This window comes from Oreochromis niloticus, linkage group LG4 (assembly GCF_001858045.2).
Source record: "Oreochromis niloticus isolate F11D_XX linkage group LG4, O_niloticus_UMD_NMBU, whole genome shotgun sequence".
NCBI classification, from domain to species: domain Eukaryota; kingdom Metazoa; phylum Chordata; class Actinopteri; order Cichliformes; family Cichlidae; genus Oreochromis; species Oreochromis niloticus.
Window position 1 is genome coordinate 1,576,488 of NC_031969.2, and position 26,842 is coordinate 1,603,329.

The 26,842-nt window shown below is 39.0% G+C and overlaps 1 protein-coding gene and 1 long non-coding RNA gene across 13 annotated transcripts in view; both read right to left on the reverse strand.

The window, feature by feature from the left end:
• Positions 1 to 869: 869 nt before the first annotated feature.
• LOC109202042 (uncharacterized) lies at positions 870 to 5,235 on the reverse strand. Its single transcript, XR_002062027.2, has 2 exons — positions 2,166 to 5,235; positions 870 to 1,512 (listed from the first exon to the last, which is right to left on the reverse strand). It is a non-coding gene; the product is annotated as an uncharacterized LOC109202042 (long non-coding RNA).
• Positions 5,236 to 11,812: 6,577 nt separating this feature from the next.
• LOC100705368 (potassium voltage-gated channel subfamily C member 1) overlaps positions 11,813 to 26,842 on the reverse strand; it is a 141,867-nt gene continuing 126,837 nt past the window's right edge. For 4 of the 12 annotated variants that reach the window (XR_003219784.1, XR_003219788.1, XR_003219790.1 and 1 more), the window contains 2 exons: positions 20,710 to 23,737; positions 11,813 to 16,726 (listed from right to left, as the gene is read on the reverse strand). Coding sequence is in view for 3 of the 12 variants with exons in the window: in XM_025906565.1 (XP_025762350.1) it covers positions 16,713 to 16,726 (14 nt within the window). In the remaining 9 variants the exon portion in view is untranslated. Of the gene's footprint in view, positions 16,727 to 20,709; positions 25,731 to 26,842 lie in introns of those variants that run through there. The other 8 variants (XR_003219786.1, XR_003219787.1, XR_003219789.1 and 5 more) reach the window with 4 other exon arrangements.

A 26,842-nucleotide genomic window follows, 5' to 3' on the forward strand; every position in this document is an offset into this window, starting at 1 on the left:
AAAATCTTGTTAAAAGCCGCACAGTTTGCCCAACACTAATATTGCCCATTAAACACTTTTTAAACACTTTATAACAATGTATCATCACTAAATTATAAATTTCTTCTCCAGATCTGCACGACTGCACTTAGTCACAGACTTTATTTAATTATCCTGTGGCTGCTATCGTATATTTTACCAAGCAATTCTTCTCACACAGTCACAGATATATTTCTCTCAGTGCACGCTTCACTCATGCAGTCAGACAGGAAACTTGAGTTTTTCTTTTTTCTTCTTTTCCTGTCCCCACTCATTCAACTAATTTGCATATTTAGTCATATCTCAAAAAGTTGCCCTGACAAGAGAAATGCATATTCAAAACATTACCACATAATTAAATTATTTTATTTTTATTTCTACAGTAATCTCTTCTTTTGCTCAATCAGCACAAGAGCACTCCCAATTCACTATTTTAAAACTGTTTTAAGCTTCTAATCACTGGTTGGTCCTCCCAATCTCTTCTTCCTTTTCACAAAAGTCACTATTGTCCTGCAACTTCCTGAGTTATTTCTCAGCTTTAGGCTTTAAGTGTGTTAAATCTACACCATTTAGCATTTATGTCACGTATTCACATTCATGAGTGTAAGCATGTCTTCATTGCGTGTATCTATTTGTATTCAGATTAATATTGAGTGTAAACTGGTCTTCATTGCCCCCATGTGTTTTTCTAGTCAGACTAATTCATGCTTCTTTACGCTGAGCTATGGATTCATACTGTCTCGCCCCTGATTCTCTCCAAAAATAATTTCACATGTGACAATTTGTATATATGTGTTTTCTATTCATTCATGTAATTGTTAGTTTATGTATTTCTTTATCTCTCTCGCTCCTTTTTTTTTTTTTTTTACCTTTCTGTTGCGATTCTCTGGACATTTCTGAACCCCACAAATTCAGCCTCAATTTTCAACCCAATTTTCCTATGCTGTCACTGTAACACGTCTCCTTCACCTCTCTGCCGGTCCTCGTCCCCTCTTCTCTCAACTTCCTGTGTGGCCTCCCAAATCAAACACAGGCCCAAATCAGCCGTTTCTTCTTCTCTGTTCATTCCCTCTTCATCTTTTCAGTCTTTTCTTGGCGGTTAACTCCCAGCATGGCAAATATGAAACTCAGGCAGTCCAATCCAGTGTTTTCACACAGTCATGTCACTGGTACACTTCCCAGCTTGTAATTCAGAGCGCATGTTCCATCAACATACATGCTGCTGGACCCTTCAGTGTTTTAGGTCAGCTGCACTGTCTTTTGCCTGCTGTTAATTCTTCAAGTCCACAGTGTTGTTCTGTCTGTCTTCTGTCTTCATCAGGAGATTAACTATCCTTTAAGCTTCTTCTCAGGATAAGGACAGTATGAGAGGTGAAGCTGTGAAATTTTAAGCCAAAGCCTGGCCTGTTTTCATCCCAATTCTGTTAATCTATCATTTTGCCGCTGTATTCTTCCAGGAGGTTGAGCAAGTCCATGGGCACCTGTATTAACACACTAAGACATTTATTTAATATCATTTTCATTACTGTTTCTTAGCACATTCATTCTCTAATTCCTCTGTTTTCATTTTGCAACATCTCTCACAAGCTCACAAGCTATATTCAGACTTCCTGCTTCACTTCCTGCCAGCCACACACACTCACACACACACACACTCTTCACTTTACTGGATTTTCATCCATTTCTACAACCTAATCGAGCTCTTATTTTATGTTCACACTCTATATACCCTCTGTAACTCTACTAATTCTAATATAAAGAGAATGCACCCTCAGCACACCCACACATACACATATACTAAGCTCTTTGCATTTGCACACATTAACCAAATGACATCCTTCACATCAAAATCCTCAGCGTGGTTAGCAGAATTCTTTTGGCACAACTCTTCAGCACAAGTAACAGTTTTTCCACGCACATCACAATGCTTTAGCTCAGCTCTGTTAAATAAATCTTCTCTCACACACACACCACACCCTTATCTATCAGACTTTCAAAACAATATGCACTTTTGATCATTCATCCAAAAAACAATTTTACACTTCCTTTATACATTCACACGTTTATATGTATAACAAAAGACACCAAATGCCAAGATAAATTATTTCCATTTCCATAACTCAGTATTCAACATTTCCATTACTCACTTTCACATCGTCTGCCCCCGGAACCGGTCATCCTACCTTTTCGACTAATTTAAAAGCCTCTAAGGCCCAGGTCCGCCCACCTTGCTGGTCAATCAGCTGGCTTCGGGAACGCCGTCACCGATAACGGTCAAATTTCTAGGCCCTATATTAATTTAAAAGCGCTCCCCGCAGCTTGACCGGAAGCTCCACTTAACCAGCGTCTCAGTATCCCACTGACGCCTGAAGCTTTACTTAAAGCTTTACTGGTCACTCGCGTTGAAATGGTCACGCCGAAGCCCCGCTTTATTGCTCAATCCGTGCAACAAAAGTGGTACTTGAACACTGATTATTAACGACCGTCCTCAGTGGTCGCAGGAATCACCCGGGATCTCCTGTCGCCGCAGGTCTCTACCGCGCGTCCGCAGTAAAGTGGGGGAACCAACCCCGAACCTTTTGCACCCCTATGGACCGCCCTCCCCGTCCTAAATAATTTAAATACATTTAGAAGCATCACTGTGGACTCTAACCGCCAGTTTATTTATCTGATGCTCTGGTCCAACCCTTTTAATCAATTTGGGAATTAAATCCCTTAACCAAATATCCTAATCTAATCTCTTTTCTTGGCTGAGATAACACAATTGACACACCCATAACACATCAACTTCAAGCACATGTCACATCAGCTTTAAAATTCACCCCAGCATTAACAACAATAAGCTTTCATCAAATATTCCCCAGACTTTACTTTTTATTTATCACAAATTACCCAAAATCACCATGGACATGTCACCCGAAATCTACTTAACAGATTTCATAATTTACTATAATTTCACCACTACTGAGCCAATTTAATGGTGGAGATCATCTACTCAGCGAACAGATAATTTAGAATTCATCCAATGTGCACAATTTTGCTTTTTCTTTGAACAGGCTTGTGCCTACCTTTAAATCTTTTTAGACCGGTCTCCTGTTCGCCTCATATCAGATCCCACCTTAAGCCGAATTTGTCCTCTCAGCCGCAAAAGAATCCGGGTCACTGGCAACAAGTATTAAATTCCGTTCTTTTGAATTCTTTTGGCGACAGAGAAAGACTGGACTCAGAGTGGTCAAGTTCAAAAAATGATATTTATTTTACATTTCCGGAAACGGAGACGTGAACACACGAACACACACGCTCATGTCTCAAGCATTACAAGCCAGAATGAATTTATAGTTCTGCTGCACGTCACACACACACACATAGTTTTTTCTGTCTGATTTCCTGTATTTTATTAATATGCCTCTGCAGCTCTGCACTAAACTTCCTGTTTCTTTACTTCCCCTTACTGAAGTCTCGGTTGCCAAGGCGACCTGTCACCCTCTGACCTAGTTCTTTGTCTCCTCTGGGCTTGGTTTATAAGGCCTCTATTTCTGAAATACATAAAACAGTATAATCAGAAAATAAGCATTAAGAATATATATTTATTTCTTAACACCGGCTTAGAAGGAGAACACATAATTAAATCATACACTGCAAGAACTCAAAATCTTAACAAGTATATTTGTCTTATTTCTAATCAAAAATATCTCATCACACTTAAAATGAGACACAATCAGCTACAGAGTAACAGTGTTTCAGTGATATATATGAACTTGTTTTTAGGCAGTGCATGTTGGATCTGGAGAATTTTCACTTGTTCCATTGGCAGATTTTTTCTTCACAAGATATTTTTGCTTCAAATAAGTGAAAAAAATCTGCCAACAGAACAAGTGAAAATTCTCCAGATCCAAGATGTACTGTCTAAAAACAAGTCCACCAAACACAGTGTTTTACCAAATACAGGATGATTTCAAATTCTTTAAATCAAATTTCAGATTGTATTTTAATTTCTCCAGGACAAATTATTTAAGTCGGTCTCATTCACTCTTCACTCTGGATTTTTTATCAACTGAGATTTCAGTGGTGATTCTGTCTGCTCTCAGTTGTCGAACACTTGTCACCTCAATAATTTCCTCTGAGGCAATCACTCTTTCATTTTCTGAGATTTATTGAAAAAAGAAAGTTAAAAGAACTGAACTCCTTTCAGTTCAGTTCTCATGTAGGCACTGGCCTGATAATGAAGACAGAGTGCATCATGACCTTGAACATGAAACCTTTTATTAAGTCAATAGATATACAGACTTTAGGTGTTTATTTGGTTACACACACTTACCTTACATATCTGGCGGAAAGAGTTTTGTCATATGTAGAAAAAAATAGGGCGCTAATGGCATGCTACTACGCAAGTAACCCTAGCGGAATCGGAAGAAGGGATTGCTCTCACAGCTAGAGATTGATGAGGTACAACACACATGCTACAGCAAGGGGGAGGCAGGACGACAGGCCGGGGGGATATATCATCACCCCCACCCGAGATTGGGTACCAAGTCCCAAGTGCGATGGAAGAAGGATCGCTTAGTGCGAGAGAAACTGACCTGAAAGACTGCATGAAGTACCCTCAGAAGATCAGAAGATCTACTAGATGGTGTGAATGCAGCACTACCGCTACATTACCATTACCGATACTAAGTAGCTGATCTATGCTACAGCAGCAGTGATCAGTGAGATACTTGGCTACAAGCTAAACAGCCACAAGGAGCAGTACCCTCCATTGAAAAGGAGACTAGAGGCTAAGATCAAAGTAGCACGGAGGGAGGTTAGCCAACTATCAGAGCTGGAGAAAGGTGCGACAAAGACGGTGCCTTAGAAGTACAGCAAGCTGTCCATACCTGAGGCCTTGGAAACTGCCAAGCAAAGACTCACAGCATTTGCCAGCCGTGTGAAGAGATACACCAGAGAGATCGAAGGCAGGAGAATAAACCAGCTGTTCTCCACGGAGCCAGCCAAGCCGCACTCTCAGTGGCAGGGGAACAATTTGAGAACAGCACCACCAAGGCTGGAGACGGAGCAATATTGGAATTGCCTATGGGAGAAGGACGGAACAAATAACAACAATGCTCAGTCGCTAGTGGATCTAAGAACAGACCAAATCAACCTCCCTGAACACGGTCCAGTAACCATCACAGTGGCGGACATCCAAGAAAGGGTCTCTAGTATGAAGAGTTGGACAGCACCAGGCACCGACGTGATTCACGCCTACTGGCTGAAGAAGCTGACTGTACTCCATGAGCATCTGGCAGCACAAATGAACCAGCTGCACACTGATGAGTGACATCCGGAATGGCTAACCTCAAGGACCCCCAGAAGGGACCAGTCCCATTGAACTACCGACCAATAACCTGCCTCAGTATCACAGGAAAGCTCCTATCGAGCATCCTAGCAGCTAAGTTGAACAGGCACATGGCTCAATACATGAGTCTGCCACAGGAAGAAATTGGCAATAATACCAGAGGCGCAAAACACCAGCTACTGGTAGACCGAGCAGTGAGCTGAGACTGCAAGACTAGGCTGACCATGCACTGCCTGGATTGACTACAAGAAGACCTATGACTTGATGCCCCACACCTGGATCCTGGAATGCCTAGAACTATACGAGATCAACAGGACCCTAAGGGCCTTCATTAGGAACTTAATGGGGATGTGGCGTACAACACTAGAGGCAAACTCCAAGCCCATAGCCCAAGTCACCTTCAAGTGCAGGATCTACCAAGAAGATGCTCTGTCCTCACTGCTGTTCTGCATAGGCCTGAACCCCCTCAGTGAGATCTCTTACAAGACTGGCTATGGATACCGACTACCAGAGATGGGCAGTAACGCGTTACCTGTAACGCGTTACTGTAATCTGATTACTTTTTTCAAGTAACGAGTAATGTAAGGGATTACTATTGCAAAAACGGTAATTAGATTACCGTTACTTTCACGTAGGAACGCTGCATTACTGCGTTACTAAAACCGTGATTTTTTGCGAGAATGTCTCATGACAGTGACGTAAGCGAGTGCGACGTTCGTGACAACAGCTGTCTGCAGATCATAATATATCAAGTGCGGGAGAGAGTATGAGCATGCAGCGTTCAAAGCGTGGAAGTACTGACCTTATTTTGAGTTTGATTCCATAAAAAGTGACAAAAACATTAGTGTCCGTTGTGCGTGGGAAGAAAACTTCTTTTTACAGCGAAAAAACCCCTAAACTTCTAAGCAAGCAGCGAGTGCGCTACGACGTAATGTGAAATTCACAGAGAAACTCGCGGATTCTTCCACTGACCGCCGCGGCACACCTGCACCAGGGTAAACCTCCGCCTACCCCAGTCCTGCTTTACAGGTGAAAATAGAGCAACAGGACCGCTAGTCTTTGATTTTATTTATTTTCTGCTGTGTTTTACTTGCATTTATTTGAAAGAGTGAGTGTAAACACAAAAAAATATTTTATTTTATGTGCTGGAATGTGCAGAAAATAGGTTTAAATGTTAAACAAATTTCTTCCAGTCAGAGGAAGAAAGTTTTTGCTTGATGCATAAAGTTAAAAGATTTAAAGTTTAAAGTTTTAAAAAGAGACGTTTCCATTTGATTACGTTTTGTATGATGGATTATGCAGAAAAAGTAGAATTGGGCTGAAAGATCTATCGCTTTATCACCTATTCAGGTTGTAAATCGTGTTTTTAAAAAGTAACTAACTAAGTAATTAATTACTTTTGAAAATAAGTAATCAGTAAAGTAACGGGATTACTTTTTCGGGGAAGTAATCTGTAATTAGTAACTGATTACTTTTTTCAAGTAACTTGACCAACACTGCCGACTACAGAGTGGAGCAGTTGTCAGTCACCTCCTGTACATGGATGACATCAAGCTGTATGCCAAGAGTGAACAAGACATCAATTCAATGATCCACACCACCAGGATATACAAAAATGACAATTGAATGTCGTTTAGACTGGAGAAGTGTAGTCAGATGGTAACGAAGAGAGGGAAGGTAGTCAGAACTGAGGGGATCAAACTACCAAAAAGCAACATTGCAGACACTGAGGACAGCTACAAGTACCTGGGATCCCACAGGCAAATGGGAATCATGAAGAGGCCGCTAAGAAAGCTGCAACCACCAAGTACCTGCAGAGGGTCAGGCAAGTCCCAAGGAGTGAGCTGAATGGTATGAAGAAGATCCGGGCTGTCAACACCTACGCCCTGCTCGTGATCAGGTACCCTGCTGGGATAATAAGTTGACCAAAGGAGGAGATAGAAGCCACTGACATCAAGACAAGGAAGCCCCTGACCATGCATGGAGGGTTTCACCCCAAGTCCAAAACCCTGGAAGATGGCCTCAACCGACCAGCAGGGAATTTTTTAAAAATATATATTTTAAAATAAATACCCTCTCACCCCTGCGGGCGGTCTATACTCCAAGCTTGGGTCCTCTGCATAAGGCCTGGGAGCTTGAGGGTCCTGCACAGTATACAGTTATGCCGTTTGGGTTGCATATTGCACCTGCTATATTTTAGCATGTCATGGTCAGGGTACTTGCTGGAGTGAATAACTGCGATGCCTATCTGGATGAGGTCTGACCATTAAGATCAGCCGTTTCCATGAAGCATCACTTACTTTAAATCTCACTAAATTTGAATTTGGCAAAGCGACAGTCACATACCTGGGAAAACGAGTGGGACAGGGATAGATACGTCCAGTGGAGGCGAAAATTCTGGCTATTATTGAGTTCCTGCACCGATTTCTAGGGATGTGTGGCTATTATAGACGATTCTGTAAAAACTTCTCTAATGTTTTAACTCCCTTCACTGATTTGGTCGGCCCAGTGAAACAGTTTCTGTGGACTCCTGCTTGCCAGAAACCAATTTGGGACTGCTTGTCAGTTCATACGCTTCACAAAGCATATGAGCGCATGAGAACCAAGTTACCAACATATCACTACCACATTTCACTAGCTGGGACCACATCCTCGGTAACGATGGGCGATGAGGGATGAGGGAGTATGAACTGGTGCTGCGGTTTGGGGAAGGCCTCCAAGGGGACTGGCGACAGCTCCCGGGCCAGGCAGATCCCCATGTAATAACGAGAAATGAATGAAGGAAAGGAAGAGAGGAGAAGAGAGGGAAAATGGGGGGGGAAGTGTGTTGCATGAAAACGAGAACAGCAGGTATTGGTGAAGGGGGGCTTTTGTAGCCTGAGGCCAGAGGGGGCGTGAAGGAGGAGTGGTCCCACTCTTGAAATTCAGATGATATCTCCACAACAAACTGGCAGAGGCGGTGCAGAGGTTGGTGAGCCTGGCCTCGGAGTCTGTTCTATCTAACAGTAGCTGGTGTTTCGCCCCTCTGGTGTTCCTGCCTAATTTGTTCTGTGCCCTGCTCATGTATTGAGCCATATGCCTGTTCACCTCAGCAACTATAATGCCTGATAGGAGCTTTCATGTTGTACTGACGCAGGTTATTGGCTGATAGTTGGATGGGACCTGTGGGGATCATCTGGGATCAGGACTGTCCAGCAATCAGTTAGCCATTTTGGGTATCTCATCTACTAGCAGCTGGTTCATTTGTGCAGCCATGCACTCATGAAGTGCAGTCAGCTTCTTCTGCAAGTAGGCATGAATCATATCAGGGTCTAGTGCTGTCCAACTCTTTATACTGGAGACCCTTTCCTGGATGTCAGCCAGTGTGATGCTCACTGGGAGGTTGCTGTGGTCTGCTCATAGATTCACAAGCCACTGAGCATTGCTGTTATGGGTTGCATACTTCACCCATATGCTCTTCGAGTATGGCTCCGGCTCCAGTCTTTTTTCCTGCCACTGAGAGTACACCTTGGCAGGCTCAGTAAAGTGCAGCTGATTTATATACCTCTTCAAGTGGCTAGCCAAGGCTGTGAGTCTTTGCTTGGCAATTGTTCCGACACCAGCTATAGCTGCTGTCTGCTAGGCCTCAACTTTGTAGTGGACCTTTAGACTACTTTTGTTATTGGTGTTATTTGTTTTGGGTCCAAAAAACGAACATGAAAGCAGCCAGAACACTAAAGTTCTAAAATATAGTGTCCAAAAAGCAAACGGGTGACAACACAGTGGCTATGGCAATCTTGTATCTACACATTATGCTGTAAAATGTGACATGAAAATGTGTGCCTGAATGACAAATAACCATTAAGAAAAACAAAAACAAAAAACAGGACAAATGTAAAAAATTTTGGCATTTGCTTTTAATTCTTTTATTAACTTTTTAAATGATTTTTTTTATTGTTATTTTGTTTTTAGTATTATTCTTTTTTTAAAGGATGATCTATCAATTCAGAAGGAGAGCTGCTCAGGCAAATCAGCATTCACAGCATTCATACTGTTTGACAGCAGATTTTTTTTCTTTTTCACAAATGTTGAATTTTCATAGTTTCACCTTTGTTCTTTTACATGTTTCAAAACTAGAAAAAGGTAAATAATTAACATTCCATTCAGATATATTTTATACAGTTCTTGATTCTTTTTCTCTTTCCATTGCAGTGACAACAAAATCAGATCCAAGATCAGCTTTTTAGAGTGTAACCTAATTCATTAATGTAGGGAAGCCTCTCATCTTTCTGTTGCAGTCATCTTTCTTAGCTCTGCCTCTTCACTATCGACAAAAAAGCAAAAAAAACCCCCAAAGAACCCCAAAACAGAAAAGTGGAACTGAAGCGACCTAAAGCAGATGCAGTTCTTTAAATAGTAATAATATTTTAGCTACTGGTGTCTCATCACGAGGACAGAAACACAGAGTTTTGTGACAGAGTCCACCCTAACAAAAGAGAGACTGACTTTATTTTTTTGTACTTTCATGTTCAGAGACTTTTGAATTAGGTGAGTCAGTCATCTAATCAATATTTGTCTTCAGACAGTGCTGCTGCCTCTGTGGCTTATAAATTACAGTATTATATTATTTGTTGGTTACAAAATTTCTTTTAAAATCTGACACAAAAAGCAAGAAAATAGGACTGCTTTTTGTCAAAGGAGGGGAGGCTTCCCTTCACCAGGTTATTTGCATGTTAACGTCATTTTTTTGATGTTTCTCATGCATGCATTTGGAATTAACCTCCAAAAATATAATACAAAAATACAGGAACAAGGGATGCAAAAAGAAAAAAAAGCTTCTTCTTTAAAGTAACTGAAGCAAGGCATCAGGAAAGAAAGAGAACAAAGAGGAGAAGATGTTTAAGATAGAGGAAAGGTAAGGTGCATGGAATGGAGATGTTGCTGCAGAAAATATGGATTGAAGTTTTAGACCTTAACATGCTAAAACTGACACAAAATGTTCTCCATGCTAAGCATAAAAGTTTAGTTCTTTTTTTATCACTGTGTTTATGGTTTTAAGCTAGTGGACTTAATTATCAAAATAATATAGCCTAATGGCACTAGGACGGAGTAACTAACCATGGTAAGTCTGTTTTTACCAGTCTATTTTTAAAAAAATCTAATAAAGCTAGACCAGTTAATACAGCCAGTGTACAAAAATGCTACATCAAATCTAGCTAGTCAGATCGTTTGAAAATAAAATCTAATTTTGTTCCTTACAACATCTATCGACATATAATTTTAGATCACTTTACCCAGACTTGGAGAGCTAGCCAAAATTCACTAAATATCCTGTGAGCAATCAAGCAATTAGCTTTGGAAGTGGTGATGGTGTATTGACTTTACTGACTGTTAGAACTGCCTGTGTCTTATCAGTTTGCTGGTAAGCTGTAGATCTGTTTGCAAAAAAAAAAAAAATCACTATTACTTATTACTTACTTATATACTGTCTTTTATTAGGCCTATGAATAACAAGCCTGTAAGCTACATGGTTGTACACGACACCCCCAGTTCTCAGAGTGTCACAGACACCAATATTTTAATGCTTCAGAAAAGAGAAACCACCACAATGAAGATTTTGGAATGAACATGTCTTCATCTTGTCATATGATCTTTTGACTGACCAGGCCAGCATAGAACCTATTTGCCTTTTCCTCAACATAGACTTTTGACTTTGTACTTCTTCTGTTGCACACTTAATTCGTGATACTTTTTGAACTAGCCAAAGGTTCGTTTCAATTAACCTAATCCTCCAAAACTGATAAGGGTGATATTTCTTTGTCTATTTGTTATAAAACTTTTCTACATTTTAGAAACATGTCAGCAACCTCGGTAATTCTCATTTCCATGTCAGACTGGCTACACTCATTAACCGTACTGAAATGAAGATAATTTAGAATCTATAACTATCCATGTTTTCTCAGTGTTTGCGCTTGAGATCTGAATTCAGATCATGAAAGTCATATATATCGGTTAGACTTGGTGAGACAAGCAAAGGGAGTTTCACCACAGTGTTGCAATAAAAACCCCAGATTTATCTAGTCCAGACCTAAACTTTCTGAATAATCCTGCTACCTCAGCCTAAAATATGAAAAATATTTATGTAAACCTCAGCTCTACATGGGTTAAACTTTTGCACACAGGACCTTTTACCACAACTGAGCCCTGTCATACCACTCACTTTCTAATTTTGTGTTCTTCTAGGATGGGGCCAAATTTACACTACGCATTGAAATTCTAACCCATGTCTCACCCCTGCTGGATTAACTAACCAAAAACCTGACTTAGCTAACTACTTAAAATACTTGTATAGACTACAAAACTCATTATGGTTTGGGTTTAAAGCAAAAGCAGCACTCTTGGCTAGCTTAGTGGTCCATCTGGGCACAGGGGCATTGTCTAGTTCAGTCTGAAAAGCATTCCTGTCGTACATGTTTTTTGTTTTTTTTTACAAACACGTTACATAACCAGAAATCCTGAAAAATAACATAAACCAGGGAGCCTTGTTCCATTATTACTTTATCCTAAGAACTTCCTGTGTGTTTCTACAATCTCACAGTCTTTACTGGCTTCATAATGTTTTTAAGTGGGTTAGTGGACAGGTGGTGGCCTGGTTGACACAACATGGCTGATGAATTATGGGAGTGGTTGGCAATGGTGATGAGGTGATGGGGTAAAGCTCACTGTGATACAGATTTGTGTTCATGTCCCAGAACCTTCTGAAGCATTTTTTCATACATGTACGTATTATACATCATTTTGGAAACACTGAAAAGCAAAAATTTAAAATATTCACAAATTGAAGATGTCAGAGTACCAAATATCACAACAAATTTTACTCATCAAAGACCCATTATGCAGTTTTTGGACTTGTGTTATTTTTGGAATAGAATCATAAGTATTCCAAGCCTCAGGACATCAAATAAAACATCCAATCCAGTTTATTAGGATAGCATAGAGGACCTGTCAGGGCTTCTGTTATGCTACCTTCCAATCAAAAAGGCTTTGAGTAAAGAAGATCACGTCTCCAGTGAGTACAATTGGCATAGATTTTAAAAAGTAATGGATGGATGTTCATCTTGGTGTAGCTACAGTACATAAAATCCTCTTATTCATTTTGACACGGCTGAAGCTGAAGTAATATACAGTGTTAAGAAAACAACTGATATAAAACACTGGAACCAATTCTTTTTATCCCATGCAATATCACTAAAGACAGAGATGCTAGCGCATTGAGTTTAGTCAGAAAAATCTACTTCAAGCCTTCAAGTAAACTTCCACAGATCCACATGTACTCACTGAATTCGTCAGATTTAGTACTGAAACATTCTGGAGTGTATACTGCAGCATCCTAACATCCTGATGTTTTGATAGAATACTATATACCTGAGATACCCTGGGTTACCACCAAAATTAAGAATCACCATAAATTATGTTGAAAAAAGTAACATTTATTATAAAACATATTCTTATCATCATCCATAACCTCAGCTTCAGCTACCATGGCTGCTAAGCAATAAATGATAAATGTATTGTTTAAATGGATATATATATACATTTTTATTAATCCTAAATATCACAGCAGTATTTCCGGAGCAGAGTCTTGCTATTGATTAGCAAGGCACAGGAGAGCAATAATCTAAAGATATAGTACATAAATTCAAATCTCTCAGGATAACGATCAATCATTTTTTTCTACGTGGCCTCTAATTTTAGCTCTGTGACTCTTATATAAGCAGACAGGTAAGTTTAGCGATTTCAGCAGAAAGTGCATGCTTGCTTACCTTCAAATAAACAGATTTTTTCAAATGTTTCATTTTTGACATTTTTCATAGGAAACATGTTTTTCATTATAACGTTTTGATTTGATGTTTGGTGTCCTACTGTATCTACTCATCTACTCACAGAATTTGAGGCCTCGGGCATCGCCATGCAAAAGCCCACTCCTACCCCCCCATCTCCCCCAGTCAGAATGCAGTCAGACACAAAATAAGAAGATGAACATCTTTTTCTTCTGTTAAAGTTTTGGGCCTCTTACTGATATTTTGAACTTTATTTATTGTCTCTTTTTTAGTTGTTTTCAGTTCTGTTTTGCCTCTTGAGGTGATTTTTAGTCTCTTTACAGTTATTATGAGCCTCCAACTGTCATTGTAGTCATTATCATCATCACTGTAGACTCTCTGGGTCTATTTGTGGGTAAGGGGTGTTCTATTTGTCTTTTAAGTTATTTAAAATCTCTCTTTAGTTGTTTTGTACGGCTTTGTTGTTGCCTTTTTTGTCATTTCTTTGACGTTCATGAAATAAGAGATTCTAATAATAATGTAATGTAGCTCAGGAGGTGGAGCAGGTCATCGACTAATCAGGAGATTCAAACCCTGGCTGCTCTAGCCTGCATTTCAGATATACTTGAGTGAGATGATAACCCCAATTTGCTTTTCACTGCATCCATCAGAGTGTGAATGTGAGTGAATGTTAGATAAAAACACTTAGGCATGGGAAAAAATAGCTTCTGTTATCAGGTGAATGAGGCATGCTGTATAAAGCGCTCTGAGTGCTCGAGTAGAAAAGCGCTATACGTATGAACCAGTCCATTTACCCAGCATCATGAGCAAAAGTCAATGTATAATAGAGACAATACAGAGCAATTCATATGAATGAAACAGTATAAAAAGGAGAGGCACAATTAAAATCCAGATTATTTAACAAACACATATTTCTTATTTTCATGTAATAATCATTTTTCTATCTATCAGAGGAGCATATCTTACACTTGTGCATACTCTGCTCCTGTAGTGTTTCACCAGTTTGTATTAACAACTTAGTTTGACTCAAATAGTATATTTTGGCACAATTCTCTTTAAATTTTTCAAAGAACAGTTTCCCAACCTCTTTTTACTTATTAACTTGTAGCCTAATTTTTCAGTTGGTACACTATTTGCTATGACAGCCTACTAAAAATATCATAAATGGACTCATCAGGTGAGGTCTTTAGTAGCCAGTACCTTTGCAGGCTGTTTTTTTCCCCAAGAACTATGGAAACTCCAGGTATAAGTTTTATGAAATGGGCTCATGGATAAGAGTAATATAAATATGGTGATTACATATTTCATTCAGTCAACAAATATTCAAATATGCAACTTGAGGAACTCCACTAAGGTATTTCTTTTTCTTTTTGTCCCTGAACGATTGTGAAAATAAAAGAAAGAGGTCATTCCAGATCAAGACAAAAAGATACATCAAATGTACCAGGGACTAACAGTGATGATGGGGTTGTGTATTGCTCTTAAAGAGTCATTTGTCCAAGCTACACCATGAAACCAAACATTTGTAGATGACATCTTTCTGTATCTGTCAGACTGTCCCCCTCATGAAGTGTTAACTAACACTTCATGAGGGAGGCATTGTGTACCTTGTCATCTGATGAAGTCATCTGATCAGCTTGGATTACTTTGAGAGTATGTACAAACAAACAAACAAAACAACAGTAGACCTTCTCCTAAAGTAATCTGAACCCCACACCTCTGATGGTTCTTTGGAAGGTCCTCAAGACCTTGGAAGCAACATTTAGGTCAAGGACAAAGTTCCAACTAAAAGAACAACATAACCTTTTCAGTTTGACTGCACAGGATAATGACATCTTTGAATGGACAACTTTCAGTCCTGTGTCCGGAAACAGCAGTGATTGTAGAGATTAACAGCTAGGGAATCTAGTAAGAGGCTTCAATAAGAAGAAGAAATAGTAATAATAAGAAAAAGGCAGAATAGCAGCCAGGTGAAAGGTTGAAGCAATAGCAGAATAAATACTTGCAGAAGTTGAAGAGGACTCCTCTTGGATTTAAGAAAGCTATATTATTGGGTGTCCTAAGACATCTTAAAGAGAACTACACAGGGTTCACCTTTTTTTTCTTAATGGTGTTTTACCATGTTAATCAAATGGATGAAATCGTTATTCCTACACACTTATCTGTACGCATTCTATTGCATATAACGTAACATTATTACATTTTCACACACACACAAAAAACAGTTTCTAGCCCTGTTATTCATGAGAGAGAAGAGTGACTTGCAAAAGTCATGCACATTATTCATGCTGATAAACAATGTCAGAAAAATGAATTTCTAATTTGCAATCATTGACATTTTTTGTCCCTAAAATAGTTTCTAAAAGATGTTTGCCTGCTCAGTTTCCCACCTCCAAACAGATATGGTGTGTATGGTCTCCTTTTTCTCTGAGAGGAGGGTGCGCATCCTCCTCCACCATGTTTTCATAGATCCTTAGCAGTAAGTAGTTAAAACGTATCTTGGATGATAGTGATACTACTATTACTCTAACAATGCTGAAAGAAAATCTAACTATGCCCCCCTCCCCCCATTAATACAGATTTTCATGCAGATTTTCTAAAGGGGAGGAGCAATAACAATGCAGAGATGCAGTTAAGGGTGGCGGGGGTACTCGGGTAAAATACCACAAAATCTCAAGAAGGAACAAGTGAGAAAGAGGGTCTATCCCATGGCTATCTTCAGTGATGCCTGAAGACAGCCATGTGACATTATGGCCAGTTTAGTGCCTTTGAGTGTTTCTGTTCATCTCAACTAATGCATCCATCCAAGTGTCTGTCGTCTTTGGGTTACCTCATTCGAACTAACATGCTGATGTCTTGCTGAATTTGAAGTCCCAAGATGTTGTCTCGATGCCTCCTGGGAGATTCAGCTAGTGTAAAACATAAATGACTGTGTGATGTGCATATAAGTGTGAAAGCTGCTGTTTTTTGATATGTATGAATTGACTTCAGCTTGCTGTTTCTCAGCTGAGATTAACAGGGCAGCCTAGCAGTCGCTGGACATCGTGATGGACTCCCTCACCTTGCATAGTGCTTTGAGTGCCGAAATAATGGATGATTCCTGGGAATCAGTCGCAGTTTATGCAGTCTCTTGAAAAAAAAAAAGGTAAGTAAAGCAATATGACAACTACATTACATAAAATTGTGACTAAAACACCTAACAAGACATCCAGAAGACATGAGGTTTCCAGATACAAGACCATCGGGCAGGAAGCCCTCTGGCAGCTCAGCTGAGAGAATCTATGTAGCCATTCGCTCTGGAAATCAGTTCAGAGGACGTGAAATTGTTTGGTCTTCCAAGTTAATATGGCTTACATTTACTAACAGCCAATTTCTCCATTAGGTTGCATGTGATGATGGAACTGTGAACACCAGTGTTGTTCTTCTCTTTCTCTCTATCTCCCTCCCAGTTTCTACGGTGAATCCCATCAGCAGAAAGAGACGAGCAGCAGTTTACAGTTAATAGTTTTCCTCTTCTTGTAGAGGAATGGGTGAGTTTGTTAAAAACTCAGCACTGAAAGGGAAAAAGAAAAGAGAATTTTGTGAGGAGATGAAGTAAATATATGACACCAGATCTTGGAATAGTCAGTGTGGGGCATCAAAAAGCCTAAAGGCAACAAAATGTGTTAAAGAAAACAATGAAAATGGATGAACTTTCCTAATCATTTCTTTCAATGTCTTTTTTTATGTTTCAGATTTTATGTGGACCAAATATCATTTACTCATTCACTGTAATGATGCTAATGGGTAAAGTCATGCTTTCTTTGCTTTTTGGGTATTTTGGCAACACCAGCAGTTCAAACGTATTCCTAAACCTTGAAAAAATGGTATTACCATGGTTACAATAAATCCTTGATTGAATTTATATAACTGAATACACAGCAACTACCAGATATAACAGTAAGTATGTAACTGGCAAACCTGATTTTTAGCCTGTTAATATGATTGTTGTTAAGAATGAAAGAATTATTGTGGGTTATTGTATTTGTCAATAATAATTAATTTAATATCTTTAAAAACAAATATCAGTGTCAGAGGAAATACACAATGATTGCTAAAAAAAAAAAAAGAAAAACGGCATTTATCCTAAACTGATTGGAGCAGAAGTTACAAACTAAAGTTGTGATTTTAAAATATTTTTCATTGAATTCTGCTGTACTTGCACATATAAGAACCCTTTTAAAAGACAAAGATTTGAGAAAATTTACAAAAATATACGAGGGGCTAAGAATTACTGGACTAAATGACATAATTAGTTCCATTTTGACCATTTTCAAAAGTATCACGTTAATAGAATATATCGTGATATATTTTTCTGTAAAATCTGAACTTTTACTTCTGGTGCCTAGCACACAGTTTCCTGATGCAGGAATTTGAACTGATATTTATATCCATGCTTCTATTGCTTTTTTATTTGCTTTCCTACACCACTTCTGTTTTACGATGACTAAAACAAAGAGCAAACTGCTTCTGGGTGATTCTCTCAGACAGGCTCCTGTTGGACCTTTTTTGGAAAAAAAATGACCTATAATAATTATTTCTCTAATGTCTTAGTCCAGTAGATGATTACTTACATATTTCAGAAATACAATTTCCCACCTCAGGCATTGTTAAGCATTGATTTCTCACTAAACTTCACTTTGAATTCGATCCTAATCCAAACAATCTGAAGCATGAGTGATCATGATTTATACATTCTTGGAGAAACAATCAAGGACATTATGATAGCTTTGGGGTTGATGGAATGAGTAATATTTCAATATGATATCAGTTCAATTACCAATGAAATATAAGGCTCAGCAACAATGGGAAGTGAATTTATTTGGATCTTTAACATTCAATATGTTTTCTATTTTTCTTAAAGTTTTCTCTCTTTTTTCAGGTACATGGTTAACTCTTCTTACCCTCCAAAAATTGTCGGTTGCCTTTCCTGTGGAAAACTAAGTACACCCCATGGTTCAGTACCTTTACAACAACTTTCAAGCAGCTGTAACTTAAAGTAATTGCCTTTATCAGTCTCTCACATTGTTCTCGAGGAATTTTGAACCATGCTTCTTTATGGTGTTGCTTAAGTTTACTTAGGTTTGCAAAACCTTGATTCTTTTCCTTATCAGTCATTCTGATGTTGGTTTGTTGCACAACCCTATTTGGGCCAAGATTTAGTTAGCAGACATAAAAACTAGACTCTAAAATACTTGCTATATACAGTTGTATATAGCAAAACAATTGTTTGTTGAATGTAAAAGTTTGTTTAAAAAGAAACGGACAGAGTCTAATTTCTATGGTCATTTTAATTGATAGAGACAGAATTTCAGCCACAAATCAAGAAAAACTCCATGACTTATATTTTCTTCTTCTTTAATTCTCCTTTGTTGCCTTGGTTGCCTTGCCATATTTCCCAAACTTAATATGGGTCTGTGCGTGTGCCTTCTTGCATTGTAAGATATCTGTTATAAGATAGGGTAAGCACTTTCTGTGCACAATCTTGTCCCTGACAGGTGGTGGAAAGGTTGGAATGAAGTAAACTGATTATGTGGATAGGTATACTTTAGTCACATAAACCGAAATTAGGAGTATGTGTCATTTTTTTTGATTGATTGATTGATTGATTGACTGATTACAATCTGTGTGCCACAACCAACAACACAACCAATTTCTGGGAGCAAGAACTCTGCCTTGACTGTAGGCGATCAAATATTTATTTCATTCAATGACATACAAATCATGCGGTGAATGCGGTGTGGTCAGTCTCCACTTTTGGTCTGTCGGTCCAAGTGCATGAATTTATGTGATCTGTTCAGGTGCAACTTTGCAAACCTAAGCCATACTTGTCTTGATGCATGCTCAATCATCCAGGTAAGGAAATCCCAAAAGGTTGATTCTGTTGACCTGAACGTAGCATTTTCAGTGGGAGAAATGTTTGGTCACTCATCCAAGTGACTTCTTCTGTGGTCATTTATTGATGGCCTTTGATCAATGAGCTTTGATCAGTGGTTGTCGATCAATGGTCATGCCAATTTGCATATTAATGATCAAGGAACTGACCTCCCAGCCCATTGTTCCTTCAGTGGTGCTGGTTTCAGTCATTGTGTAAATGTACTGTTTATAAGATTGGGGAAACCTGCAGTCAGCTGAGACTGAAGAAGTCACTTGGATGAGTGACGAAATCAACTTTTTGGGCTAAGCCACACTTGCAGCTTTTTCCTACCAATCATTACACACCATACTTTAACATTTAATCTAACAGAAGGCTGTGGAGTCTGACATGTACGTCTGTATTTGCAGTTACTAATGTCTTTCCTTTTTGAAATGAACAAACACCTGAATGCTCCAGACCAGCAAATTGAGAACATTTTACAGAGGTGGTCACGCTGTTGACACTGAATCGGATTTGATTAGCAGCACCTGGCTGTTAATTACTACTTAAGCAGAAATCGGTGTACTTAGTTTTTCACATGACTGTATCCTGTATCTCTCTCACTTAAGTCGCTTTTTTCTTTTTCCTTGCCTCGGTGTCCCTTTTCGACCTCACACATTCGCTTGGAATTTATTTTTCCATTCTCTGTGGATCTGCATTCCTTTTTGCTCTGTATTGTTTTTGCCCCTGTGCTGCAGATTTTTTAGTGTAGTGTAGTCACTGTGAGAGTTCCTTTAGCATTACCTATTATCTATGTTAGACAATAGAGAAAGCCTCGTTTGTTTATGTTTGATCTCCAGTGTTCGCTATAAAAAAGTTGTTTGTACATTATGGAAACTGAAACCTGACACATCAAGGCAAGGAAATAATAGTCCAAACACACTGAAAAGCAAAGGAGAAAAAAAGATTTCACCACAAAGCTTACAGAGTCCAGCCAACATGCAAGGACACTGATACCACAGAGCATGAATGTCACACATATTTCTTTCCGTGACCCATATACACACAGATATGTAACAATATGCAGAGGTCTTTGAGGGGACTATTTACACCTCTGATGGAACAAATACTTATACGACAGAAGAGAAGCTTGTGAGACACTGAGCTCAGAGACTGAAAGTGAAATTGAAGAGATTCAGCGCTCAAAGCAGAGGACTGCAGCCAATCAGGACTGGATTGGAATTCAGACTAAGAACTGAAAGCTGAACATCTCAGCTGATGTGTCCCGCAAAGCACAGACCAGACCTTGGCCAAATAACAGTACTTTTGGAATTTTTAAAAATTAATCCCACTTTAACCATCAGACATGCAGTGTTTGCCTTATTTATTAATTTGACTGCAGTTTGGCCAAATGACAAACTATAAGTCACCTGCACCTGTGTGGGATAAGCCATAGTTAGTGTTCACGAACGCTCTTTGACCCAGGTGTGGTGCTCACAAAGGCTATGAAAAAGAAAGATGAGAACAACACAATATAAAAACAAAGAAGATAACACAATGTCACACCGAAACACAGTATGTGGAAGTACACACAAGAAGCAAACAATGCAAGAGAGCAATAGTGAGGGACACATTCTTACATGGAGAAGCGATTTGTGCTTCTTTCTTTCCTCCTCCAACACTTTCTGTGTTGCCCCAACTTTTCCTCCTCCATCTCCTCTCTTTGATGCTGCTCAGCTGACAATCCACTCAGAACACGAGTTTTTAGCACATTTGTTCATCTGCATCTGTTTACAACATATCATTACCCTCTTGTTTATTCTTTTATTGTCCATTCCTATCTTCATCCTCAGCGAAGTCCACTGTCAGGCCAATAGTTTTTGTTTTTCCAATGCGAAGGTGCTCTAATTTACACGTTTTCCTTTTTGGCTTGAGTTTTCTGGCTTGAAGAATGGATGGATGGTGTCCCATAGAAAGTGAGATACAGTTACTGGGACAGAGAAGAAAGGTGAGGAGAAATACAAGGAGAAGACAGGGAGCACATTCGGAAAAACAAAGCAAGGACAGCAGTTTTGTAGACGGAACCCTAAAACAGAGCACATGGCATTCACAGAAAACCTTTTTCAGTGTTTTTCTCTAGTCCTTCAGTTTGTCATATCTGAGAAAGCATGGGTGACCAGATACAGATGGGCACAGGTTAAGAGAGCTATACCTGAGTAGATGGAGGAAACACAGATCACAAACATGACACATAGAAAAAGCCAGTGACAATTCACATGAAACACTCTTCAAGCTCTAACTTTTGAGCGTTGCTCCAGCAATAATGGTTCTCACTAGGAATTCACAAATCTTGAGACTTTTAAAACGAAGCAATCAAAAATGTGTGGTTCATCCAGAAAAACAAAGGGCTTCTATACATTACAAGATACAATGAACTACTTTCCTAAGATCAGTATAAATCTTCATCATTTTTAAAAATTTGTCATCTTGGCTAAATTAGATTGACAGGATTCTTGCATGTGTTAGTCATGTATTGATTCCGACTGACTGTAGATGTGGCCCTTTTGACCAATCAAATCCATATATTTATGGATTCTATGACAGGAATGGCTTCATGGACTTTCTTTTCCTCTTTACTGGGAAAAGAAAGAAGGGACATCAGGTCACTGGGACATCAAAAGAAGGAAATTGTTTGTATGCTGCTGAAGGAAACATGGATAATTAGGAATTGCTCTTTGTTCAGAAGGTGCAGCGAATTATTGCATTACAGAGACATGTGTCTTTTGGACATATTACAGTTTACAGAACAGGAAAGGGCAGATGGAAATGACACATGACGTGGACACAAAATTAAGGTGCAAATGAAAGAAAACATGAACGGGGAAAAATGGAGCTGAAACACTGATGGAAGAAGCTGGATTTTTTAGTATTAGTTCACAGTTAGTGTTACTTTTTTTGCATATATCTGATAAGTACACAGCTTTCAGAACAGCTCTTTGTGAAGGGAGAAGCTAAAAAAAGAAGAAAAAGCTACAATTGTTAATGTTTACCTTGTAAGTCTCTCAAGAGTGATAAGAAAGCAGCAGTAGAAGACCTACTAGAAACAAAACCCCTCCCCATCCTGCAAAAATAAACTTTCCCACCCTCACCCTTCCCTGTTACAGTACCTAACTTGGTCTGGTCTGACCAGTATCATCGTAGCATTTAGTCATGCATAATGTCCATCGACCTCTTCCTGCATTCAAAGAGGTGACCATTTTTTGTGTTGCATGCTTTTGTTAGTGCATATGTAAGTACCTCAACATATACATCCACACACGCGTGGTAATCTAGACAGTGCCATTAGGCTTGAGACTAAAACTTTATCAAATTATTGATCATATCAGTATCCTTATTGATTGTGACAGAAACCCATGCAGGTTTATCTACAAGACAAACTTTACATATATACACTGTCACAACAAAACAAACCAAAGGGGAAAAGTGACAGATGCACTCTGAACAAATGGATGCTGGGAAAAGGAGAGGATGGAATGAGGTGTGTAAATGTGTTCCTGGTTTTCACGAATCCCCCAGTGGACGGAAATATCCAAGTTATTCATTACTGCACCACAGAGGGTTTGAGCATCAGGATAAACGAGAACAATAGAAAACCTTGCCTGACATAAAACACACATAAGAATAGCTACACACTTTGGACAAATCTGTACATCACTTTCTTGCCAACAGCAGCTTGAGCAGTTGTGCCTGAAAAACAGCCAGCAGGTGATAAATGAAGTTAGCTTAGCATAAATATTCAAAACTGTGATGCAGTTAGCCCTATACAGACAGACAAATCCACTAACACCTCTAACAAACCTGAAAATTAACCTGAAAATAATAACAAGCTGTCACCATGTTCCCACACTATATTAGGTAATGAAACTGGGAGTTGTTATTTTCTTTTCCAGTCTAAGGTAAGCTCAGACTTTCTAGCTATAGTTCCAAACTTAGCAGCCAGACTATAGACTGCTGTGGCAAGAAAGTGAACACACATTTAAACATAAACAAGATATTTGTTTAAAAAAAACATACTTAAACATTCAAAAATGATGTCTAGAAGCAGTGCTCTCACCTTCTGTAACTCACAGTCTGAATGTAAAAAAGTAACAGGAAGGACATACCTCCCACTGTACACTTATTTTGGTGCAATTTTCTAAACACTCTCTGAATTTTAAAGCAAATTTGCATCAGTTTGATTTTTCTTTGATGTTTAAACAAATGAAAAATTCTATTCTACTTTCTGCTGGGAGAGAAAAAAGGAGAGAGCAAGAGTTGAGCACAAGGGAATCAAAAAGATACAACTTAACCAACAGACCGTCTTTTTCCAAATGCAGTCAAATACATTTTTCCACAAAAATCTTCATCAGGAATCAGGAAGAACATGTGAAGGGAGATATGTTCTTCCTTGCTGAATTTATTGGCTTTAGTACAGAGGTAGCTGCAGGTCTGGGCACACATGCACATAAAAACACTGATGCGGACAGAAACATCCTCTACTGTCTTATTTGTCTAGATTGTGTTTTTTCTCTGTCCGTCCTTTATTTGCTGTCTTCTTCCTGTGTGGTTTTTGGCATCTGCTTTTCTTCTACCATGGGCTGTCACTCCAGTAGCCGTTCACTGTACCTCCTACTGAGCAGCCGCAGCCAAAAACAAAGAAGAGATGGAAGGACAGGAGAAGAAGGGCAGGATGGGGTTCAGGAGTAAAAGACAGGCAAAAACAGGGAAAGAACAAGAAGCGAAATGGGGAGAAAACTAAAAATATTGCCACTGGCCACATTAGAGTCAGTGATAGTAGTGATGGTGCAGCAGCAGTGATGGTGGTGGTGGTGGTGGTGTGGTGAACATAAGCCTAAAGAAAACTATGCCTCAAACACTCAGGCGCAGCTGCAATGTCTGGAGCTTTTATAGATAAATCCATCCAGCTATTTTCCTAAGCATCAGGGGTGCTGGAGTCTGTTCCAGCTGTCACAGGGAGAGAGGCAGGGAATACCCCGGAAAGGTGGCTAGTTTATCGCAGGACATTTTTCCACGTACACAGAAAGGAAAGAAACAGCTTTTTGGAAGATTTGCTGATTGCTTTCCTTTCTTCCAGTAAGTTCATGTCTTCACTGTAGTCAGGGTTAACCCTTACAAACTAAAAGTCACTGCTTCAATGTGTTTCTTTTTATCCACAAATAAACATAAGAGCATGCATTTTGTGGTGATGCAAGGGGACAATTAGCTTAGTGTCCTGTCAATTTGTTGACCCCAGTCTGGTGAAAAAAACCCAAAGAAGCTTTCTTTGTAGTGTTCTTTTTGAAAGTAATTAACAAAGACAAAGAAACAAGAAAGTGTTCATCTCTGATGGCTCAAGCAGAAGTAATAAGATCATATTGCCCAATGATATATTTATATATATCTATATATGTGTGTGTGTAAAATTTCAGATCACAGGGAGCACTTATCCCTAACCCTTGGCCCTGCTGCTTTGTACTTTTAGCTGTGTAAAAACTTGATATTCTATAAAGTTTGTCCTACATTTATTATGTATAATGAGTTTGTAACTAGCTTTACTGCACAATAGTGCTTGCATGGTTAAATCAGCATAATGTACAATTCCGTTATGGAAAAATACATTATATCTGTACATTATAACTCCTTACTGGTAGGGACAAATGAAAAACCACAATACTTTGACCACCATACTAACAGGTCCTTCTATATTAATTACCAGGAAGCAGGAGAAAGGGCACAAGGGCTCAGAAGCTGGTGTTGAAGTTGACATATATGGGAGACTGTCTCTTTTCAGCTATGTTAAATGTTTGATGATGTTTTAGCACATCACCTTCTACAGCAAACATGACTTTCAAGTTAAGTTGCAGAGGAGCTAGAGTAAGGGGCATTTAAATACAAAATGTGTTTGCTTCTACAAAATGTGTTTGCTTCTTATAGGCTAGTGTATTCTCTTATTCTGGAGTAAAAACACACATGCTGCTGTAATATGTTGGTGTCAGTGTGTCACTGTATGCATTCTTAGGCTTCATATTAGAAGATTTGTAACTCCTCTTAGGTACCAAGGTTAAAGCGTTGATGTACAAGTGCAGTTGAAATACAGGCAAGGCGTAGCACAGGAAAAACTAGAGGTAAACTAACTCTTCTATTATTCTACTGTAAGCTAAACTCTTTTCATGTTAGTAAGGCAAATTTGCCACATTTATTTCAGTAAGGTTCAGCTAATCTTTCTTGAAATTATTAAATGGGGCCTCCAGGGGCTCCATGAACTTGCATTCATTGTTGTTTCAGATCAAGAACAAAACACAAGGCATGAATGCAGAATGACAGAGCGGCCTGGACAAACTGTAATTCCTTCTGTGTGTAGGCTTTTTTTTCCATGCAAAAAGCAAAACGAATAATCAGACAAAAAAATATTTCTAAATGTTACTGTTGCTGCTGTTGTTGTTAAATTTGGTGGCTATCTGTGGGCTATGCTACAAGATTGAAGGGATGGGGGAATGACATCGCCTGAGGCCAGGCGGCTCAAAGGGTTCAAAGGTAGAATTAGTGATGGGAGTGAGGCGCAGCGGGGCGCCTGTCATTCCAGAGATGTTATTGAGGCTACGTGACTTCTCATAACCTGTGGCTGCATGAGAATGGCATGCACAGGTAAAAGGTTATGAAGGGTCAGTCATAATAAGGTATGAAAACATGAGCATTTTTATGATGAGGCAGATAGGTGGAATGATAGAAAATATTGCCAAGATTTATATTAATAAATGTTATGAGAGCATTGCACATCATATATAGAACATATCAACCAATTTTTACAGTGACAAGAATTTGTAAATGAAACAAATAATAGTATAAAAGGAAAACATCAGAAAATAGGGAACATTTTATAGACCAAAGGAGGAGTTTTGGGAAAACAAAAAAACAGACAGATGAATGGAGAGACAAACAGATGGACAGACAGACACAGACAGACACAGACAGACACAGACAAGACAAAACAGGAATATGTGTTACAAAAATTAACTGTCATTGGCCAAAATATCTATACCTACAGAGGGAATTAGTCCAGTGGAAGTAGACAAGGCCCTTTGACGCAAACACACAGCATTTGTATATGTGCGCATGCTTTGCAGTACACAGGTGCTAACACATTGTATTCAGGAACAAAACTCACTGCAAGGCTTAGCTGTTTGATGATTTTGGGAAATTCGGAGCAGCTCAGTTAGGTAAATCATCTGAAGCTGACCACAATCAAATATACGTATAGTCCACCACTGTGTTTAAAAAACATCTGGATCTCAGTTTCCAGGGGTTTTAGCCAATCTACTGGCAATAAACTGCTGTTAACTGTGAATCCGTCAATTAGAGAGAAAGACAGACAGAGGGCAAAATCCTTTGTGAGTTCAGGGTCAAAGTATACTGCCAGTTTTAAGCTGATCCCATCTATGTTATTTGATGGTTTCTTTTTAAAGTGTGTCTAAACCGTTCTAGCTGAAGTTAATTTTGAATAAAAAAAAACAACATCACAAGCAGTCTGGCAAGTGTGTTGGGTGATGACATAAGATCACATTGGTATGAGTTAGCAGTAATGTCTCTGGCCATGAAAATGAGGTTACAGAACTAGATGTTTGCTTTTATGTCTGTAGTGAAGTTTCAGATCAAGGTTGGAGTGATCAGCACAAAATTCTGTGGCGCAATCTAAAATAGAAGCTGTGTTGAAAGGAGTTCAGAGGTGTATAAGGA